Raw genomic sequence first — 23,314 nt, forward strand, 5'->3', positions numbered from 1 at the left:
TTTAGTGACGTCATTAAAGAAGGAAGTAGAGGGATGTAGTCCAAACTGGCTGTTCGATGTAGGCGACTTCTGTTAAATAAAATATCTCGCTTGGCATTGAACTTTGATCTCTGGAGCTCAGCCACAGTTATCTTTGGGTTCTTCTTTACCTCTCTCACCAAGGCTCTTCTCTCCCTATAGCTCAGTTTGGCCGGACGGCCAGCTCTAGGAAGGGTTCTGGTCATCCCAAACGTCTTCCATTTAAGGATTATGGAGGCCACTGTGCTCTTAGGAACCTTAAGTGCAGCAGAATTTTTTTGTAACCATGGCCAGATCTGTGCCTTGCGACAATTCTGTCTCTGAGCTCTTCAGGCAGTTCCTTTGACCTCATGATTCTCATTTGCTCTGACATGCACTGTGAGCTGTAAGGTCTTATATAGACTGGTGTGTGGCTTTCCTAATCAAGTCCAATCAGTATAATCAAACACAGCTGGACTCAAATGAAGGTGTAGAACCATCTCATGGATGATCAGAAGAAATGGACAGCACCTGAGTTAAATATATGAGTGTCACAGCAAAGGGTCTGTATACTTAGGACCATGTGATATTTCAGTTTTTCTTTTTTAATAAATCTGCAAAAATGTCAACAATTCAGTTTTTTTCTGTCAATATGGGGTGCTGTGTATATGTTAATGAGGAAAAAAAATGAACATAAATGATTTTAGCAAATGGCTGCAATATAACAAAGTGAAAAATTTAAGGGGGTCTGAATACTTTCCGTACCCACATATATATATATATATATATATATATATATATATATATATATATATATATATATATATATATATATATATATATATTCTTTTAGATTTTGTTCTCTTAATCTCCTTCGTTCAAAGCACAGACCACAATCACTCCTTCAAGGCCAAGCGCATAGACCAGTGGTTGCAAAACCAATTACCAACAAACACTGTTCCCACGAGCCACAACAATAAAGTCAGGAGCAGAACAGAACATAAACCAGCTGGAGAAGAATAGTTGTTTGACTCCATCCATATGAAAGAGAGACAATCACTCACTATCGCACAGATGATCAATAAATCTCCCCATCAAGCACAGCATAAATGAATTTAGAAAGTTTCTCAGTGCTGTAATTACTATAAGACTCACTTTCTTCAATAGTAACAGCAGTGCAGCCATAAACAGAATCAGATCTTCTATATTGGATTTGCATCAACTAACCACAGCAGACATGCTGAAAACATCATCACCAAATGGAGAACAAACCGCTTACAGTGTTATTTTGATTAATATTATTCTTTATTAGATTTATGTTTGTAGAATATGATATTGTGTTGGCAGAGGGCAAGGAGGGAAACTAATCAGTGTGCTTGAGGAATGAGTGAGAGACGGAGACAGTGAGAGAGAGAGAGAGAGAGAGAGAGAGAGAGAGAGATGCATGGGGTGAGTTGTATTCAGCTGTCACTCAGGCGGGTTTTATGGGTCTAGTACATACTATCAGTGTCTGGAGGACAGTCACACCCTATCAATCTCTTCAAGACACTCTCTCACAGGCTGTATGTCTTGTGTTTATATGTGTGTGTGTGTGTGTGTGTGTGTACGGTCAAGGGAAAGTGCAGAATCATCATGTCCATTCAGACTGATGGGGCTTGTGGCTGTGTTCTCCTTTGTAACACCTACTTTTCACAGCAAATCAGTTCCTGATGGATGAAATGAACACCAATGTTTAATCTCATTGTCCAGTTTCATTCAGAAGCAGATAAATATACAATACTGTTAACCTAATACAATTTAATGTAAATGCCAGGGCTCATCAGTGTGAGCATTTCACTCGCATTTGCGGCTAAAAAGAGATGTGTGCGAACTGTAAAGTGTATTTAGGAGCACGTATGTGAATAAAAAAAGTGTCAGAGGGTCCTCGGGTTTTATGAAATATAAGGTCATAAAATGTCAAATGGTATAACAAATGTATTAATTATTGTAAGAGGTCTTAAATTTGGGTATGGGAAAACAGGAATCGGAATACAGCCTAATGTGATTATTAAACTTCAAAAGTCTGACTTAATTAAAGATTCCATTTTATGCTCTTTTATGTATTGATTTTGTTTTTAAGGTCTACTAGAATAGATTTTCATCCTTGAATGTTCAAAAAACACATAATTTTTTCACATATTTTACATTATTGCAGCACCTCTCTTCCCAGGCTGTCAGTAACGCTCTGGGATGCGTTTCCCGAAGCCAACTGGTCGCAAGTTCCCTTGTTATCAACAATTCAATGAAACTTGTGACTATAGTTGGCTAACGATGCTTTTGGGAAATGCACCCCTGTTTATTTCCAGTCTCTATGCGGCCCCTCCTTCCGAAAATCACAATGTGCTCTGATTGGTCGGCTGGACCAGTGTGTTGTAATTTATCAGCCTTTTCTAATCTGTTTCAGAAATGTCACACCCCTTACCATAACCACGGGTTTCAAACACTACTAATGCAACTAAACCATGCCCCGCCCCCTTTTTTTATTGCGTATGACTTGGACAGGAATTATTTAAATGAGGAATATTGTGATGTGTACGTTTCAGAAGAAACATTTCAGAGGAACATAGCTTACTGATATAGAGAATAACTCCTTTTGGAGTGACTGTGCTTTATCTTTATCAAACAGTAATATTACACATTAAAGGTCCCGTTCTTCGTGGTTTTTTGAAGCTTTGATTGTGTTTATAGTGTGCAATATAACATGTGTTCATGTTTCGCGTGTAAAAAAACACAGTATTTTTCACATAATTTACTTATCTGTATACCGCTGTTTCCACTGTCATAAAAACGGGCTGATGACTTCCTTGTTCTATGAAGTCCCTCCTTCAGAAATACGTAACGAGTTCTGATTGTGCCAGCGGTTCCTGTGTTGTGATTCGACAGCAGCTTAGCGCTCCTTGCCCGGAAAGGTCACGCCTCTTACCATAACGGGGAGATGCACGCGCTCAGTGTTATTGTAAACATGTCTTTAATTTTACCCTATCAATTTGAGCCGGAATCAGACCCGGAGAACATAGATGAAGAGGATCGAGTAGAACCTGTGCAAACACGTCTTTTACAGGATGTGTCACAATGGTAATCTGTTTATTTACAGTAGGTAACGTTACATAGGCCTAAACATAGAACAATGATTCGCGTGGCTGCAGCTAAACCAGCATGTGGTTAAACAGTAAACAGTCTTGCTCTTCTCAGTGGGAGCGCAACAAGACCACGGCCCCTTTTTTGTGTATTCCTGTGGGCGGAGGTTAGTCAAAACACAGTTTTAGTGACGTCATTAAAGAAGGAAGTAGAGGGATGTAGTCCAAACAGGCCGTTCATTGTAGGCTATTTCTGTTAAATAAAATATCTCGCTTGGCATTGAACTTTGAGCTTTAAAATTTTACAGATTTTATTTATACTCTAACAACAACATTACACACTAACTAAAGTTGGAAACATGGGATCACGAAGAATGGGACCTTTAAAGTTGAAAATGTAAAAATGTACAATAGGTCTTCTTTAGATAAATATGAGCACTACATGTTTCAAAGTAGCATTGCTGTTGCGTGTTCTACAAGCTCGCTGTTTCAGGGCATAAGAATACTGCGCATTTATGCCAATAGATATGAGCCTATAAATTATGTAACTATTAAATATCATTTGAAGCAGCAATATTTAAAAACTTCGTGTAATTTTGTAATTTAATAATTTAAATAATTTTGCTTTTTAAATGTCTGTCTCAAAGCCTTGAATGTGGTGTTTTGTTGAACAGTCCCTCGGTGAAAGAGCAGAGACCCATGGAATGTGTTGCAGTAGTTTTCTTGGTCTAGAAACTGTTGCTTAGAATTCATCTGCGGCGTTTCGCTCTCTTGTCTTCTTGCTTTGTCTCTCACTTCCGTGTGTTTGGCAGGGAGTGTGACTGTGATTAATGTTGAAGCAGTCGTCCTGTTGAGGACCAGAGGCAGGAAAGAAGAAGAGAGGAGACATGTGGATGATGGGAGATGAGTTGAAGGGGGGAAGAGGGTGATGAGAGAAGAGCAGTCACAAATCTTTGTCAGGATGGAGGATTCCTGCCAGCTGTGAGGCGGAAACCACAGGAAAACCTCAGTTTGAGTTTCGGCACTGAGACTATACGCACACAAACACACATTCGGCCAGCGTGGTGTAATAAATATTCAGACTTTGAGTAGTATTAGATCAGACATTTACTCACAAGTTTCCCTGAAGCTAAGCAATAAATGGCTAAATGCATGAACAGTAGCCAGAGCATTGTGCTGTCAGAAAAGGGTGATTTTAATCCAGTCAAATATGTTCCGTCTTTATTTATTTATTTATTTTATATATATTTTTTTTTATATTCTTACAGTTTATGTATTTTTTATTTTATTAAATGTCTTATTATTATTATTATTATTATTATTATTATTTGTTTTTATATTTGTATACATTATACTATATTTATTTATTTATTTATTTTTATTACTTTTATTACTAAGTGAGGCAATGCAGTGTGTCTACAGGAAAAATACCAGGAAAAGTCAGCAGCTGTGTGTGTGCTTGTGGATTTATAAGGAAGGGGATTGGAGCTTCTGCTGTGCTTTAGATAAGAAAATTAAAAATTGATCACAAAGTTCTCTCTCACACACACAGTGAGTCGGTTTTGCTACACAATGTATGGAATGGTAAATAACTGCTTTTGTGTGTGTGTGTGTCTGTGTGTGCGTGTCCGTGTGCGTGTGCTGTTTAGAAGGTGGATCCTCTCCCAACATTGGAGATACAAAAACTGCAGAAAAGCAATTTCAACTCTCAGCCTCACCGCAGCTGCGTGTGTACTATTTGTGTGTGTGTGTGTGTGTGTGTGTGTGTGTGTGTGTGTGTGTGTGTGAGAGAGAGAGAGAGAGAGAGAGAGAGAGAGAGTGCACACAGCCAGTAATTACTAATGTGGAGCAAAGACGGGCAACAGAGCATGAACAAGAGAGCGAGAGAGAAAGACTCAAAGGCCGCGATTCAGAGCAGGGTGACACTTTGCTTGAGTCACCATTTTAAATGCATCAGATGGAAGTCTGGGTGATGTGTAGAGACAGACTGAGAGTGCTGGACAAGATGTTATTTGAAAACCCTGTGTGCATGTGTATTGAAGCGTCATAAAAGGGTGTCTTATTTGCTATATACATATGCGTAATTTGCGGGTAGGACAGGTGGGACATGTCCCTGCCATTTTCGCCAGGATCAGTCTTGTCCTCACCACTATTTTTAAACATCTCACAGCACGAATGTACAAGGAAACATACTGTACTACAGAGGAAACATCTCCAGATGACTAGTAGAGTATAAATATCGTTCATTTGAGTTAAATAAGAAGCAATTTTGCAATGTTTTTTTAATATCATGACGAGTGTTTGTTGCTGCTGTTCTCCAGTGGTGTAAAGTATTTGAGTAAATGTAATTAGTTACTGTACTTAAGTATCTTTTTATTTGCTTTGTACTTTGACCGAGTATCAAAAATATTAGCAACTTTTACTCTCTACATGACTACATTATTGAAATAAGTATATGTACTCTTTACTTGAATATGTTTGTAATGAGTAATGCAATTATGTGTTAAATTTTTCATGGCATCTAACTTTTTATGCAGCAGTTTATTTCTGCTACAAAAAAAACACTATCGCCATCTATAGTGCATTGAAAGTACTATACCCTGAGTGTTTTGCCCTTTACTCTCCCATCTTTGTCAACAAGGCTACTTTATGTGAATGTGAGTGCATTAGCAGGTAGCTGCTGAATCAAGTGTGTTTCATAAATGAGATGAGGACATGGCTGCAGCCACCGATGAGGCCGAAACCAGCACGTCCAGTGCAAGTAGGATTTGACTTTTTTAGGCTTTAATTATAGTTAACAATATTTTTTGCAGAGACTCTCTATTTGTTCCAGTGAAATCACAAAACAAAATGCACACAAACATGTCCATACTCTTGATATTATAATAATAATAATTTTCTCGGCACTCAAAGCACTTTACATATGAAAGAGGGATCTCCTCAACCACCACCAATGTATAATATATACACCACCAATATACAATCACAGATGAACATCATTGGTTTTAACAAACAAAAATAAAAAAAAACTATACGAAGGCGGATTAGAACCCACAACCTCTGGCAGACTTAACAAAAGTTCTGCCACCAGTCCATAAGGACACATGAACATTGAATGCGGATCTGTGTATTTATTCACTGATTCAAAGACTTTCGAGACTAACAATATATTATATTAGTAGATGAAACTGTCACATTAGATCTAGGTCAATAAACTAAACTCAGTGTACTGTTGAAATCGATTTATGGACACCGTAATGTTAGTCTGAAAGTCTTGTATTAACAGATGTATATAAATTTATATTTTTAAATTGTTTTAATTAATCTGAATTAATTTACTATAATTTGTTTATTTATAATAATTTAAAATGTATAATTTTATATAATATATAATTTAATATATATATATATATAATTTATTTATATTATTGTATAAAATATTCATATTATATATATATATATATATATATATAATATTTATAATTAAATAATGTATTCTATTTTATATTTTTTTCAGTATTTTGTATATTTTTTTAGTCTGAATTTTTTTAACAATTATTTTTCAAGAAATTTATAACAGAGGACTATAACCACCTAAATGAATTCAGATTAGTATTACTACTGTATTATTTCGGATAGACATTCTGTCATTTATAGGTTTCCATTGGCAGATTCTTAAACCGTTTGTTGTGGTCACCTACAATATTAATTTTATTTGTTACGTCTTTAATGCACAATATTTCTGCACATTCAGAAAAAGTAATAGAAAATGGTTTGCCTGTTTTTGATGTGTGTATTTGTGTGTGACCATCCATAAATGTGTGCATGTGTCGTTTAGCAGGTGCGAGTGTGTATCTGTGTGTAGTAGCTTGTCTGACATCCGTATGCTCGCTGCAGTCTATTCACCCGTGAAAACAGGCTGTGTGTGATGTTACAACAGCTGAGCGTACGGTTGTACCACTTTGACGAAGCAATGGAGAACAGGAAGAAATGAGGGAGGGAGAGAGAGGAATGAAATGGGCAGTGGGTTAATTTGGAGCTGTGCATGCTCACTCAGGTGTGTCTTCCTTAAAGATGGAGAGGCGAGAAGCACACTGTAGCCAATCAGAATGCTTGAACTGAGAAATGGGCTTCCATTGCAAAGGGCACATTCTCACGAAGCTATTAAACAAGTCCAATCACCCTCTCGTCTGACTTTTTCATCATACTGTGTGTGTGTGTGTGTGTGCTTCATTTCTGAAAGTGGCAAATCAATTCACTAGCTAAGTCCACACAGCAGGGAAGATGGAAGATGATTTTTTTTTTTTTCACTTGGATTTTCTTTTCTCTCTCTCTTTTGCAGCCCCGTCCATTGTTCCCATAATGCATCAGGTCAGTTCCACGATGAAAAGCATCACGTTGTCATGGCCACAGCCTGAACAGCCCAATGGAATTATTCTCGATTATGAGCTGCGCTACTATGAGAAGGTAAGGTGTGTGTGTGCTTGTGTGTGTGTGTGTGTGCGTGTGCGTGTGTTGATGCACCTTTTGATAGAAATAACATCAAAGCATTGATTACCATCAAGAGGGTACATCAATTTTTGGTCAAGATCTTGTATGGACAATGCAAGAGGTGAGCACTCTGTAAAGTCTCCTCCAGCACATCCCAAAGACTTTCAATGAATTTAAGGTCTGGATTCAGAGGTGCCAATTCATGTGTGAAAATGATTCTTCATGCTCCCTCCCAACCATTCTTTAACAATTTGAGCCTGATGAATTTTTTTTAAGAAATGAGAAGCTAAACACTCCATCTATAAGGGTTAGAAGAACTGTTCTCAAACATATAACATGCTGGAAACATAATAATCACTGTAATAATGGGGGTTAGTTCACCTAAAAATGAAAATTCTGTCATTAATTACTCACCCTCATGTTGTTCCACACTCGTAAGACATTTGTTCATCTTCGGAACACAAATTAAGATATTTTTGATAAAATCTGATGGCTCAGTGAGGCCTCCATTGACAGCAAGATAATTAACAGTTGCAATGCCCAGAAAGCTATTAAAGATATATTTAAAACAGTTCATGTGACTACAGTGGTTCAACCGTAATGTTATGAAGCGACGAGAATACTTTTGCGCGCCAAAAAAACAAAATAATGACTTTATTCAACAATATCTAGTGATGGGCGGTTTCAAAACACTACTTCGTGAAGCTTTGAAGCTTTACAAATCTTTTCGAATCAGTGGTTCAGAGCGTGTATCAAACTGCTAAAGTCATGTGAACCATTGAAATTTCTAAACGTTTTGAAACACTTATGATGTAACAAAGCCTCGATTACTGAAATCACATGACGGAGCGTGTATCAAACTGCCAAAGTCACGTGAACCATTGAAATTTCTAAATGTTTCGAAACCTTATGGCGTAATGAAGCCTCGTTTATGGAAATCACGTGACTTTGGCAGTTTGATACACATTTAAAAAGCAATATATAAAAAGCGATATATAAAAAGAGACAAATAGTATGTGTAGACTGTATAGGGATCACTTTTCATGATTGTTTCAATTCATGGTGGATAAACTCCAGCCAAAAAGTCTCGGCATACTTTTTTTTTTCTCATTGAATATTGTTTGTCTGTAATGTCACATTATAAAAGTAAAAAGGCGTGTGAAAATTTTTTTTCAGACAGTGCTTTGAAGGGATGTCTCATAGACCCCTTTGTGTAACATCATGAGGAAGTGATGTACAGTGGGTTGCTAGGAGACAGCATTGGCGGGCGGGTGGTCGGGTTCAGCAGTTTCGCTGGCCGGTCCCTGCAGAGAGATGCTGAAACACAGACCCTCTCACACCAATTACACCTAATGATTCTAGAGCCTCCTGTACTGACACACACACACGCTCCAGAGCCGTCACCCCTTTTAGAGACTTTACAGCAGAGCAAGATGGACACGCAAAAACACGCTCTCGCCAGCTGTTATGCCTATATTCCCCGTCTGATGTTTCGTTGAAATGGTATATAAATATATCCACTTGGATGGCTGGATCCTGTACTTGGCTAAGGTCTGATAAAAACACTTTCACACAATATATTTTCCAGCTTTCCATACATTTACAGGCAGATTTATATATTCAAGGCTGTCTATAATATTCTACACATCGATGTTATAGAAAAACATTTTAATGACAGTCTTTCTGCATTTTTTCTTATTGAAATACACAAGCTATTTTTTTTTTTTTTTAAGATTGTAATGGAATAGTTTGACAAATTAATCAAATATAACAGTACCATGACAGTACTCATTACTTATGTTCATAACATAAAACATAAGTTACCTTCTGTTGTTGTAAATTAATCTCTGGGCATTAGTTTAATCTAGCTGTCAAATGCATAGACAGATTGTTTGATTGATGTAGTGAGTTTGAGGTGTTTTTCATATGGGCACAACTTTTTGACTTTAAAATCTAATAGTTTAACTTTGTTTTAGTTAATTAGTCGCATCAACACGTAGGTGTGTGTATCATGAATTATGAATGAAAATCATGAGTACACAATATATTTCCCATGCAGCCTCAACCTCAAGTATCAACCAAATCAAAGAAAACACAATAATTTTTAACAAACCAGTATCTGACATTAATTTCTTGTTTAAATTGACCACTTTTAATTGAAAGCATATTTTGTAAGTTGTTACGCCAAGCACTGATTAGTAGAAACCACAATTTGTGAACACATGCACAGACTTTCTCCGTTTCATGTAGTGACTGAAGTCTACGAACACTGCATATTTCTCTGGAGAACGAATCTTTAGCTGTTATCATTTCTGCAGTGATGTTTGGCAAGATAAATGAGCTACGTTATGAAAATTGGTTTAATCAAAAGCTTGGGGATAATAATGTCTATATCCAGGATAATTCTTTCCTCTCGACAATAGTTTACTCAAATGCAAATAGCACAAGTGCAGCACTTATTTCCTTATAAATATGCATGTCGTGTAATCATATGCTGATTTACAAAACAGGCGAGAAGGAGAAAGGTACTTCAGAATCAGACACCGTACAGAAAATATCATTAATGCGTCTTTCTTTTAGGCATGAAAACATGAGCGATGTGGAAAGAGTGTCACGGTGCTTGTTTACGGTGCTTCAACCTCGTCTGCTTTTTGACAGCTTATAATTACAGTCTTTTTCATGTTTTAGAAATATATTGGCAATATTGTTTTTATAACAGGTTTTTAAAAGGTTGTTTACATGGTTCTGATTAGGAGAGGGTGTGAAGAAGCAGACTGATGGCGCAAAAGTGTTCAGACAGCTGTCAAGAGGTTTGCCTTGTTTATGAGCTTGTATTAGATTGTTGGATAACAGGCCACGCCCATTCTGAAACTCAGTGAACTTATCAGAGAAAGAGGAAAGGGCAAGTGTAATGTTGGTAACTGTCAGTGTTGGGGGTAATCATAGATTACCATTGTAGAAAAGTGAAGCTGCGAATGTGCAAATATGGTGCTGACATCTTAAAACCAGAGTCTGTGCAGAAGTAAACCCAGAGCCCGAGTCTGCGCAGTATAATGAGCGTGAAGTGGAGCCGTGGTATCAAGGCCCCGCCAACACCCCTGCAGAATCAGTTAGTACAGTTTACTGCAGAACAACTCATTGTGTCGGTGTGAAATAAACAGTTATGGAAATTAACGTTGAAGCTCCAATCTCCTCCTGAAAATCCCGAAAAAACTCCATTGGTGCCTCAGTGACTACTTCACTCAGAGAAGCTGTCAAATTCAGCTGTCAATCGTGACGTCACACCCCCGTTTTTAAAGCATCAAATAACAAAATAAACCTAAACTTATTTAAAAATCTTGAATTTACATCAGCGTGATAAAAACTACATAAAATGACAGAAATCATCGTTGGAAAAAAATTATTTATAGTGTAATTCCATTGTTTAGTTTGTCTCACGTCCCATTAGATTACATGGAGAGGGCGGGGTTTATGAGCTATACTGCATCCAGCCACCTGGGGGTGATCGAAACGTTTTGGCTTCACATTTCAGGACTTGTGCGGCACACTTGGGGTCAATGCATTACAGTATTGTGATTACTTTTTTAAGTAACAAGTAAAGTAACACATTACTTTTAAATTTACAACAAAATATCTGAGTTACTTTTTCAAATGAAAGCCTTCAGCCTGAGGCTTATTCATTTCACTTCACTGTGAAAGGGCCTGTTTTTGTTATTAAAAACAAACAAGCAAGTCCAGCTCAGGCGAGAAAAAGTAATGCAAAAATAAAGTATTTTGAAGTTACTTTCCTTAAAAACACAATTAGTTACTTTTTTAAGGGAAGAACGCCATATCAGATTACTTTCCCCAAAATAACTTTCCCCAAAAAAGGTATATACAGTACCTACGAATACACTACCGTCTGTAAGATTTTTTAATATTTTTGAAAAGTCTCTTGTGCCAAGGCTGCATGTATTTAATAAAAATACAGTAACAACACTAATATTGTGAAATATTATTACAATTTCAAAAAACTGTTATCTATTTGAATATATATATTTTTTTAAGTGTCTTTTATTCCTGTGATGACAAAGCTGAATTTTCAGCATCATTACTCCAGTGTCACATGATCCTTCAGAAATCATTCTAAAATGCTGATTTGGTGTTCAAGAAACATTTATCAATGTTAAAAACAGTTGTTCTGCTTAATATTTGTGGGGAAACGATTATACAATTTATTTTTCAAGATTCTTTGATGAATAGAAAGTTCAAAAGAACAGCATTTATTTGAAATAGAAATCTTTTATAACATTATAAATGTCTTTACTGTCACTTTTGATCAGTTTAATGCTTCCTAAAAGTTACCAATAGAAGATGGTGTAACCAGTTTGAAGAATCACTATATTTGCAAATTAAGTTAACGGTTCAGAAATGACACACTTCAACTTTAAATCAGCAAAGCCAGTTTAAAAAAAAAAAAAAGAAAAGAAAAGGACAAGGAATGCGGTCATCTGTCAGATTATAAATAATGAAATAGAGCACCTGGTGAAGGAGTCATATGTGTGAATACATTATTCTAGCTCAAGTCGATCTCCTTGCACTGTATCCGTCAAGATGAGATCAGCGCAATTCCGCTCGAGGGTCTTTTTACGGTTCGGTTGACAGCAGGACTGGCAGATGCTTATTCTCCAAGCCACCGTGACAACCTGAGTCCATTTTTCAGGCATGAGATCAAATTCGGTGGCTAAATCAGCATAAATATAAAAATGTGACGGCACATGCACACGCTGCAGAAGAGAACTGTGGGTAAAATTTAAAGTTTCAGCCCTGATTGAACCATCCTGCCACTCACTCTGCTCGATCTAGTTCCACAGCTGTATCTGATTGTCTTTTACGGCGTCAGAAAGGCGCTCTGACTCACGTTTTTTGTAGCCGCAAAGCCAGCATGAATGTGCTTGACTTAGTTTGGACTTTGCAAATGAGATCCATGTAACGTTATACTGTACATGCACAGGGACTCTGAATTTGCGAAACAAGGGAGTTTTATCTTTAGAATGTCTTATAGATTCTGCAAACAGATGTTCTGTACTTAAATGTTTTGAGTAAAGCAGACATTTGATTGCTTCTCTTGCCTAAAGGTCCAACAAGCTATTGGTTGCTACAACCTGTTCATCAGTAACTCAGCCCTGTTATCAGTTTTCATAAATATGTCTAATCTAAACCAGTGTTTCTCAACTGGTGGGTCACAACCCAAAAATTGAACACAGATCTTTTCTCATGGGGTCACAGGAGAAATGAATGATTTCGCTTTCATTAATTAATTAATTTATTTATTTGTTTATTTATTTTTAATTACATTTTATTTTACATAAAAGATGTTTATATATAGTCAACAATAAAAAAATAAAAAAATAGCTCAATTTATTAAAATGGCCCTGTTCAAAAGTTTGGGAACCATTGGTTCTTAATTCTGTGTGGTTACCTGGATGATCTATGACTGTTTTTATGTTTTGTGATGGTTGTTCATGAGTCTCTTGTTTGTCCTGAACAGTTCAACTGAGCTCTGTTCTTCAGAAAAATCCTCTGGGTCCTGCAGATTCTTCAGTTTTCAAAGATTTTTTTTTGCATATTTGAACCCTTTCCAGCAGTGACTGTATGAATTTGAGATTCATCTTTTCACACTGAGGACAATTGAGGGACTCAAACACAACTATTAAAAAAGGTTCAAACATTCACTGATGATCCAGAAAGAAACAAGATGCATTAAGAGCTGAAGGGGTGAAAACTTTTGAAGTTTGGATGAAGATGTCTAAATTTCTTATTTTGTTTAATTTTTTTTTTTTTTTTTTTTTTTTGCCCTTCTGAAGCAACAGAAGATACTTGCATGTTTCCTGGAAGACAAAATAAGTACAATTTACCTCAATCTTCAAATTCAAAGTTTTCACCCCCTGACTATTAAGAACCAATGGTTCCCAAACATTTGAATTTTAATAATTTCAGCCTTTTTTTTTTTTTTCTTGTCGACTATATGTAAACATCTTTTATGTAAAATATCTTACTCAGGACAGTACTAAATAAAAAATAACATGCATTTTGTATGATCTCTCTTATTTGGTTAAAATGATTCACATTTTCACAGATTCTGCAAGTGGTTTACATACTTTTCCTTGCTACTGTATATAAGTGTTTCAATTATTGTTAACAAAATAAATATGTTTACCAATTATATACAATATACACTGACATCACGTGGCGACCCAACACAAAATCATGTTTTAATGTTTAATGTAGTCTAGCTGTTTTTTGTTTTTTTTTCCTCCACCTTACATTGTTTTGGTTTCTGATGCTATTTTTCTATTATTATTATTATTATTATTATTATTATTATTATTATGTCCATATTTATATTTTGAAGGAATAAGATTTTTTTTTTTTTTTTAAATAAATTCATTAATTATATTGTAATCAAATTAATAATACAGTAAGGTAGCACTTTAATTTAGGGTCCAATTCTCACTATTAACTAGTTACTTATTAGCATGCATATTACTAATAAATCACATATTAATGCCTTATTCTGCATGACCATATTCTACATCCCTTAATCCTGCAGTAACAGAAACATAATCAAAACGATGTACGGTTAAACAAAATAGAAACCAGACTACATTAAACATTAAAAATAGTATTGTGTTGTGTCACCACTTTATGTCAATTCTAGATCTAAATCAAAACCTTCTGAGAAGCACCAATTTAAACAAAGCTCTCCACTATAACTTTGTCTGGCTGTACTTGCTCACTGCTGGAGGGGCTTCTGTATCTCACCTTTACCGAGACTCTCTACGAAGCTTCCCAACTTCCTTCAAAAGAGCTGCAGGCTGCCACAACTTAGCTGTCAATTACCAGCAGAAGCTGTCACTTCCAGTAACGCAGAAGGCTACGCTGCATCTCCCATACTGGGTGAGATAACTACCTGGACCCTTATAGATGTAGCGGTGGTTTTCTGGGACAAGGGTTCATGAGTTTCTAACCTCAATCATCAAGGCTAATGGAGAACCGCCGAAGCTCTGGCCCAGTGCCGCCACACTTCCAAAATGCTGAAGTGTGCTCCAGTAATATGAAGTCTGAGAGATCTAAAATCAGCTAGACTGAACTCCACGACCCTGTCCGACATTTACAAACAGATATAGGATGCTAAGTTGCAATCTCATAAAAATGCCTGGTGCATCCGAGTAGTGCCATTAGGCGAATGTGACCAGGCTATTAAAATCATCGCTTGCATAAAACACTCTCTAAAAGCCTCTAGGAAGAGACGTTTCCACTAACGCCATCATATTCTGTGGTTTATTTACTGCAGTAAAACTTTCAGCTCTGTAACTAGGAACCTGTCTAATTCTTTGAGATCAGGACCTGCACGCACTTACATCTCACCCAGGTCACCTGTACTGGTGATCTGAAAGCTGTGGGTCATAGCCAACCCCTGTGCAACGATCAGCTTTAGCCCTCACGCAGTCTGATCCGACAGAGGGTGTCTGAAACTCACAAGACCTGACGGCCACTAGTTGTCCACTGGGGTCCAGTTGAACAGTTGAAGCAGAGATATACATTGGCTGCAATTTTTTGACTCTGTATTCGAATTGGACTTTGACTTTTTGACTTCAAGGAGCACAAGAGAGAGAATTTCTGCATAAATTTAGTGTGCAAAATTATATATATATATATATATATATATATATATATATATGAGCAAATAATTTAATAGACATTTTATATAGAATATATATAATGGCTATTAATAGACATTTATATATATATATATATATATATATATATATATATATATATATATAATGGCTATTAAATGATTTGCTCATCTGTCACAATAACGTAATATGATTAATTGGGATTGATTTGATTAGTTACATAATTGTCATAGCAGGTAATTTGCTTAAAATTTTTCATTGATTGACAGCCCTAGTTTTAACTTAAATTGTTACAATTTAGTGTGACAATTTTCATAAGAATGGTTTTATAAATGAAAATTAATGAAGAATGAAAGAAAGACCTCATTGTCATGTCTCGGATGTGACAGGTAGCCTTTAATTTAAGTCTAATTACAATCCCTTCCTCACCACGCTCTGTCTGTCTCTCTCAATTTCAATTCAAGTGTGCTTTTTTGGCACGACAGAGTCTGTACATTTATATTGCCAAAGCTATGGCTAGGATGCATACAAAATGTGTCCGATGTAAAATACAATAAAATTAGTGCAAATACTTAATGTTTACAAAGTAAAAGTAATAGGAAGGGCACTTTTTCATAGTTTGATAGTGTTTCAAAAGTGTGGTGTATGCACTTTGTTTCTTGTTCAAATATCTTTGCATTTTCTGCATTCTGATAGAAAGTGCAGTTCTGTCTTGATTTTGTTTTGATCACAGTGTGGCCAAAACCTCTCTTCCTGTGGCAGCCATGTTTTCCTCTGTCTGCCCATCTCTATTGTGAGCTTGTGTCCACTGAGACTGTACCTGGTCAAGGTGGCTCTCTGTTTTTTGTCTGTCACTGTGTACAGATAGTCTGTCATGGTGTGTTCTCTCTTTAGGGCCAAATAGCATTGCATTTTACTTTGTTGTTGTGTTTGAGGGTGTGTTTACACTTGTAGTTCTTTTTTGCTTGGTTTTTTTGGTCCGGACCAAAAAAAAAAAAAAAAAACATTTAAGGCCCCGATTTACTTCAAATGAAATCAAAGAACGAACTGATGTAATGTCATTTCAAAACAAAATCGGCCAAAACGAAGTTTGTTTATGTTCTTTTTGGGAGTTTGAAACAGCTTGCCAAAGCGAACTTTCAGGAAAAGTTCACTCCAGGTGCAAAACACCTTTGTACTACCATTGGTCTGTGACGATAATGTAATAAGAGGTGTGCGCTGAGGCTCCGCCTTCACTCGCGTGGAACTGTTCTGACTCATTTCGTCTGTTGGATCCGTTGAGGTATCTCCATGGGTGAAAACATGAACACACTGGATAGCTGCTTTATAGTTGAAAATTAACTTGTGCTTCTGATGAAATGAGGCACTGACACTGTTTTTCATGTTTGATACTGTAAAGCTGCTTGATTTTAAGCAATCTATTGAATAAAATGCTGTATAAATAAATGTGACGTGACTTTACTGGAGTGCTAATTTGCAGAGCTCGTGCTAACATACCCATGTTGTTATGATCAGATGCTTTTCGTATGATTTCTATAAAAAAATGCTTGCTGTTTTCTCAATTTTGTTGTGTTTATTTTGTTAGAGGAAAGCGCGCATCACATATTTACATATTCATCTAAACGCAGCTCTCAGCAGTGTGGGTGGCGTCAGATGTTCGATAACAGTATATCGCTGCTTATGTATTTCGAACTTCGTTTTACCCCTAAACGATGAAAGAAAAGAACTTCTCTGTGTGTATATCGGGGCCTTTAGTCCTGGTCCGCTTAGCATTCACATTGGCAATTTATCACCAAACCTAAAGTGATTGGGATACGCTCACATCCTGATTGGTCGTTTTATGATATATATATCGTGACCGTACTTACCGAACATCCAATACAATGCTGTGTGCTGGGCTAAATGCGCTCGTTGTATGTGCGTAGCCTACATATGATGGTATTTTGACCAGCTGACAACTCATGAAGAGCTTATAAAATGTATAAAGCAGTCAAAACAGTGGCAGGAATCCCTATCTCAAACACACAATTGACGATCTGCTGTGAGGAGACGAGGTTCTCATGCCTGTAGCAAACTGTAATGGGCAACATCGCGACTATGATGAGAAAAAAACATGTATGCTTGAGAATTCTGTCCTTTTTAGGGTCACATCTTGTGACATCATGACATTTTTGGTTCATTTACATGTCTTTGGTCCGAGTTGTGTTCATATTTTATTAGAACCGCAATTCAATTCATTTGGAAGCCCCACCTTTTCACTGGTCTCGGTCCGATTGTTTGGTGCACACCAGGGTTCAGATGACAGCCAATATTTTAATATTATTTAGTATATAATGTTTTCAGCAAATTCTAATTGGGATCTCTCTCTCTCTCTCTCTCTCTCTCTCTTGCTTGCTGTCCTTTTTCTCTGATATCTGTCTCTCAGAGTTTCATGACACAGAAGATAACTTGCTTTTAAAAGGTCAGGGCCTCCATTAACTGCAATAAAAAAAATAAAAAAAAATGTGTGTGTGTGTGTGTGTGTGTGTGTGTGTGTGTGTGTGTGTGTGTGTGTGTGTGTGTGGTTTCAGGCTTGTGTGTGTGTAGGTTTTAGCCCAGAGGTACAGGATTATGAGTCATCTCATATTGGCATCTTTAAAAATACATTATGCTTCATTCAGAATGTCTCTCAGTTAACATGCCAACATTAGTCTTCATAAACAATACTACAATATTACATTTCTCTAATAGAACGCTCCATAATAACAAGCCCACGCGCGGCAAAATCATAATCCATAAAAGCCCACATACGCTGTTTGATCTCTGCCTACAGCACTTTGCGATTCTCTTGTGCTTATCTTATCTGTAGACACTCCGTCTACACTGAGAGCGAGCGACACGTACAGCTGCATCCCTCCCAATTCTACACACTTTGTAAACAGATTTGTTGATTTATAATGGAAGTGAGCTAGTCACTACAAAACTAGACTGCTAATGTTATAGTTATCAAATGATTATTTGATATAACTAGAGTGCTTCTCAGCTGAATTGCGGTATTTTTTTTTTAAATCCATGACTAAAACATTTTTGTTGTTGTTTTATAATGGGTTTGATCTTGTTTTGTCACATCAGCAAATAAATAATTATAATCAGTAGATTTGCCACATCATATAATAACTTAAGTTAATATTTTGAAATTGAATTTGATTGTTGTTAAATATTTCTTTGAAGCTGTCAGCATTATGCAGCATGCGTAGCAGGACGTGAAACCCAGCAGTCAGTAGGAAAGCGATGCTGTTATTAAAAAGATATGAAACCATACACAAGGCCAATACAAGGTTTTGTTTCAGTTGAATGAATTCAATCTCAGCGAACTCTGCTGCACAGAATACAGAGTTGAACCCATAGCTCAACACGTACAGTGCCAGTCTGATACATAGAAAGAATCTCAAAATCAGTGATCCAGGTAACCAATGAGGTCTATAATACCTATCTGTAAGCATTCTCATTCATCATAATGGCATGTTCTGGGCTGGCACAGGACTCCCCGGAAGTATGCTTAGTAACTGCATAGTTTGGGCTCTGATGTTCATTTTTAATAAAATAATAATAATTAAAAAAAAAAAAAAAAATATATATATATATATATATATATATATATATATATATATATATATATATATTTTTTTTTTTTTTTTTTTTTTTTTTTTTTTTAAATAAATTTTATGTTTTATTTTAAAATCTAAAACAAATATTGCAATATTGTACCACTTTAGAAGGTGCCGGATCACCATCGCATACAGTGAGTTGAATTTCAATAAAGCCAGGCGTTTTTAGGATTTTTTTTTTTTTTTTTCGTACGAGCTCGATGTATACTGACAATTACATTTTTATCACTGCCTCTGTGTCTCTGGATATATAGCTTTGTTTGGAAGCCATATAGCCATGTCAAGACACATTTCATCATCTGCTGCACTAAAAAAAATTCTGACAGTTGATAAATATAAATCATTAAGTATTACAAATTCACATTTATATTTGCAACCAGTTATTTTTAGTGAATGAGAAATATACAATGCGACCAGTGTATCCCAATTTACAAACAACTGACTCTCATGAAGTGGTTCTTTTTAATGAATCAGAAACATACATTGCAACCAGTGTAGTCTGATTCACAAACAAATTAAAGGTGAAGTGTGTAAATTTTAGCGGCATCTAGCGGTGAGGTTGCGAACTGCAACTAACGGCACACACCCCTTGCACCTCTCCCTTCTGGAGAAGCTACAGTGGCCGTCTGGCCAACATGTCGTCGCCTGAGAGAGCAGAGAGCAGCTTGTGTGAAGCAATGAGGTTTCTTCTTACTTCTAACAAAAAACAGTCTCTGCTTCTAATAAACCAGACGACTACTGCTACTACTGCCTCTAAAAACATGAACGATTTAGAAGAAGAACAACATAGTGACTAAATGCACTCTGTAGAGTGTTTGTCCGTTTAGGGCTGCTGTAGAAAGATGCCGGCGCATAATGCCGACTTGAAATGGAGGGGGGAGCCGAGGTGTATGAGATAGAAATGGCTCATTCTAAGGTAATAAAAACATAACGGTTCATTATGTAAGGTCTTTATGTACCACTGAAAACATAGTTATGTATAATATATTGCATTTCTGTCAATAGATCCTCCTAAATTTTACACATTGCACCTTTAACTGGTTCTTACCAGATTAACCAAAACATACAACAATAGCTTGATTCCTGAAGCAAAACACTCTTATGAGCCTGTTCTTTTTGTGTTTTAATAGTTCATAAAGACAGATGACCTGTTTGAATCAGTATTAAACACTGCCTTGTGTAATTTACTGCAGTGTAAAAAAAAAAAAAAAGGAAAAAAGATTAGTGGAGTACGTTTTACAAGAAAATACTATTTTAGTCTTTCTACTTAAAATGTTCATGTTTAATTCAGTGTGTTACTTGCCATTTCTTTGTAATTATTTGTGAAATTTACCAGAAGTAAATTTTCCAAGTAAATCCTACACTGTAAACCATATTTTTCTGAAGTTGTTTAAATAAATAATAATAATAAAAAAAATACTGGAGTATGTTTTTCAAAAAATACTACTTTAGTCTTTATATATCAACATGTAGGCCCGGTTTCACAGACAGGGCTTAGCCTAAGCCAGAATTAGGCCTTAGGTTAATTAGGATATTTAAATAGCATTTATAAATGTACACTAGAAAAAAACATTACTGGTGTGCATTTTAAGACAAAACAATGACACTGACATATTTTAAGATATGTCTGTACAAGTTATTTTCAGTTAAAACAGCTCAAATATGCATTTTAGTCTAGGACTAGCTTAAGCCTTGTCTGTGAAACCGGGGGGTAATGTTTAATTCAATGTTTTATTTAATATCTGTAAAATTTACTAGCAATTTGAGTAAAAATTGTTTCAAAGTTAATCCTACACATTTTTTTATGGTGTACACACATTTTTTTTTTTTTTTTTTTTTTTTTTTTTCAGTGATAGCACAAAGAGTATATCATGAAATATACCCCTATGAATCATAATTGAATTTATAATTGAATTAGTGAATCTGTACACAGCTTTAACAGTTTATTTAAATTATATTTTTTTAAAAGTAATGTTCCCTAGTACTGCCTTTGTGTTTCATAAGTCTTACCAGGTGGTGTTGCCATCCTGCAAGCAGAGGTGGCATGTGCCACCCAGTTGGGGGAAGTGGCACTTTGCCACGGCCAGCCGTGCCATGTTCACTGAAGGATGTTTGAGATGGCGTGTGTGTATACGGTCCACGGTCCATTAACAGAAGGACTGATTTGACACCAGCCCCGTCCCCCTGTTTGTGAGATCACGTGTGTGTGTGTGTGTGTGTGTGTGTGTGTGTGTGTGTGTGTGTGTGTGTGTGTGTGTGTGTGTGTGTGTGTGTGTGTGTGTAAGACAGGCGACTCCCTTCAGCAGGACAGATTGCTTTGCTGGTCTATGGCGGTGACACCTGCCTCCTGCCAAAACAGTCCCACTGCTCACTGAGGACCTGCTGAGAGCCATGTCTGTCTGCCCTGGCAGCCGCTCCTATTGGCTGCCTGCCACAAGCCCCTCCTACTTTCCACACCATCTTGAGGTGCTAGAGGTGGGGAGGGACTTCCTATAATCCCCATTTGACAGACAGCGGGAGAGGGCCGCCCCCTGAGGGGGTTTCACTGCCGGGGGAAGAGTAGCCAGATCAACATGTAAAGTAAAACTACACTCAGACAAACACTGGCTATGTTCAGAATAGCATACTACCATATTATGCTTACTAATTAAGTATGCTCCGTATATACATATTCTGTATGCATTTAACACACGTACAAAAATGAACTAAAATCTATAGAAATCGTGAATTTTTAACAATGATTTCTCATTATTTGATCAAAATAGTTAATTTTTTTAACACAAAATTAGATGCAAATTAAAATAACTGTTTTGTGTAATTAAAAAAAAAATTAAAAAAATATTAAAATATAAGTTATTATAAAAATGTAGAAGAAATTAAGTGTAAAGTAAAATAAAATATTATTTTAATATTTTAAATATTATTACATTTTTATTAATTTTAAACCATATTATTGTTATTAATAGAAACAATTGCTTAATCACACATGTAACGTGATCAAATCCTATTACAGTTTGGCATACTATAATATAATATAATCGTTTGCATACTGTTTCCTATATTGTTTTTAAATGTCCATAGGCAGCTCACAGTATGCTAATTTCAGTATGCAATAAGTAGTATGCTAGTATTTGATTCAGAACATATTAACATGGAACATTTTGCAGTTTCTTTCAGATTAAATTGTTTGGCCACAATCAAAGGCAGACTTGATAAGACGTGAGAGTCTTTAAGAAATCACAAACAGAATCTGAGATTGTTTGTTCTGCTCATTATAAAGAGCTGTTGTTTATTTATTTATTTATTTATTTTCAAATCTTGTTAATTTGTGTCACTCGGCACTGCGGTTAGTTAATCTCCAGAACAGCAGTGTTTCTGACAGGTTTTAAGGCAGATTGTGATCTGTGCGCTATGCAGGGACAGTCGCAAAGAATTTAAAGTTCAACATTTCATTACTCTGGGTTAATAAACCCCCAGAGGTAATGGGGTATGCAAATTAAGGTGTATTTTGAATAACAGTTTCTGCTTTTAAAGTGCCCCATTGTGCTATTTTAAAGGATCCTAATTTAGTTTTGTAGTAATTTACTTCTATGATAGGTTTACATGCATACAAGTTATAAATAAATAAATAAAAAACACTTTAATTTTCTCATTACAGCATCACCTCTTTTCTCACAGTGTCTGAAACTATTTGATCCTCCTTTTTGAGAGCCTACTCTGCTCTGATTGGTCAGATGGCCCAGTCTGTTGTGATTGGCCTATCACTTACCGTGTGTGTCTGGAACAAAATGCCCATTACTGTATCTGGCTTCCTCAGCATTTGTATACACAGTGATACGAACAGTAACAATGATGTCGTTTTTACCGTATCAGTTCAAGCCCAAGTCGGAAGTGCATGCAAAGTGGATTTGTTTTCACAGCGCAGAAAACGGCATCTTCTTGGCATGTCGACAACACAAACCAAACCCTTCAGGCCTCAGCAACAACTAGTGTTTGAGGGTCAAAGTAGACTTTGTTCGCAGGCAGCCAATAGGGCTTTTCACACTTAAAATAAATAGTTATTCTAATCCACAGGTAAACGGAATCCTGGGTTATCTTGTTTCACGTTTCTCACTACTCGTAGTTTACCCATGGGTCAACAATTAATCCTGGATATTCATAAACTGACGTTTCACATTGTACATTCCTAAACCCTGGGTTAACATTCTTATTTGCATATTTGTGGTGTCAGTGACACTGATTGGATAAACGCAGCACGTGACCTGTTTACATAGCTTTAGCACTACGCATCCTCGTATTGCCGAATGTACTCTCGAGTTTATACTGAATAGACATTTCGGACTATAAAGGTAAGAATGAAACGGTCTCTTCTTCACTCAAA

General features: G+C 36.3%; 1 protein-coding gene across 3 annotated transcripts in view; it reads left to right on the top strand.

Annotated features, from left to right (window-relative positions):
* The window catches only part of LOC125250480 (ephrin type-B receptor 1-B), a 300,085-nt gene that overhangs the window by 228,203 nt on the left and 48,568 nt on the right, over positions 1–23,314 (top strand). For 2 of the 3 annotated variants that reach the window (XM_048163076.1, XM_048163077.1), the window contains exon 6: positions 7,456–7,580. In XM_048163076.1, coding sequence (XP_048019033.1) covers positions 7,456–7,580 — 125 coding nt within the window. Of the gene's footprint in view, positions 1–7,455; positions 7,581–17,711; positions 18,062–23,314 lie in introns of those variants that run through there. The other variant, XM_048163078.1, reaches the window with a different exon arrangement.

The sequence above is a fragment of the Megalobrama amblycephala genome, linkage group LG17, assembly GCF_018812025.1.
Source record: "Megalobrama amblycephala isolate DHTTF-2021 linkage group LG17, ASM1881202v1, whole genome shotgun sequence".
Classification (NCBI taxonomy): Eukaryota; Metazoa; Chordata; class Actinopteri; order Cypriniformes; family Xenocyprididae; genus Megalobrama; species Megalobrama amblycephala.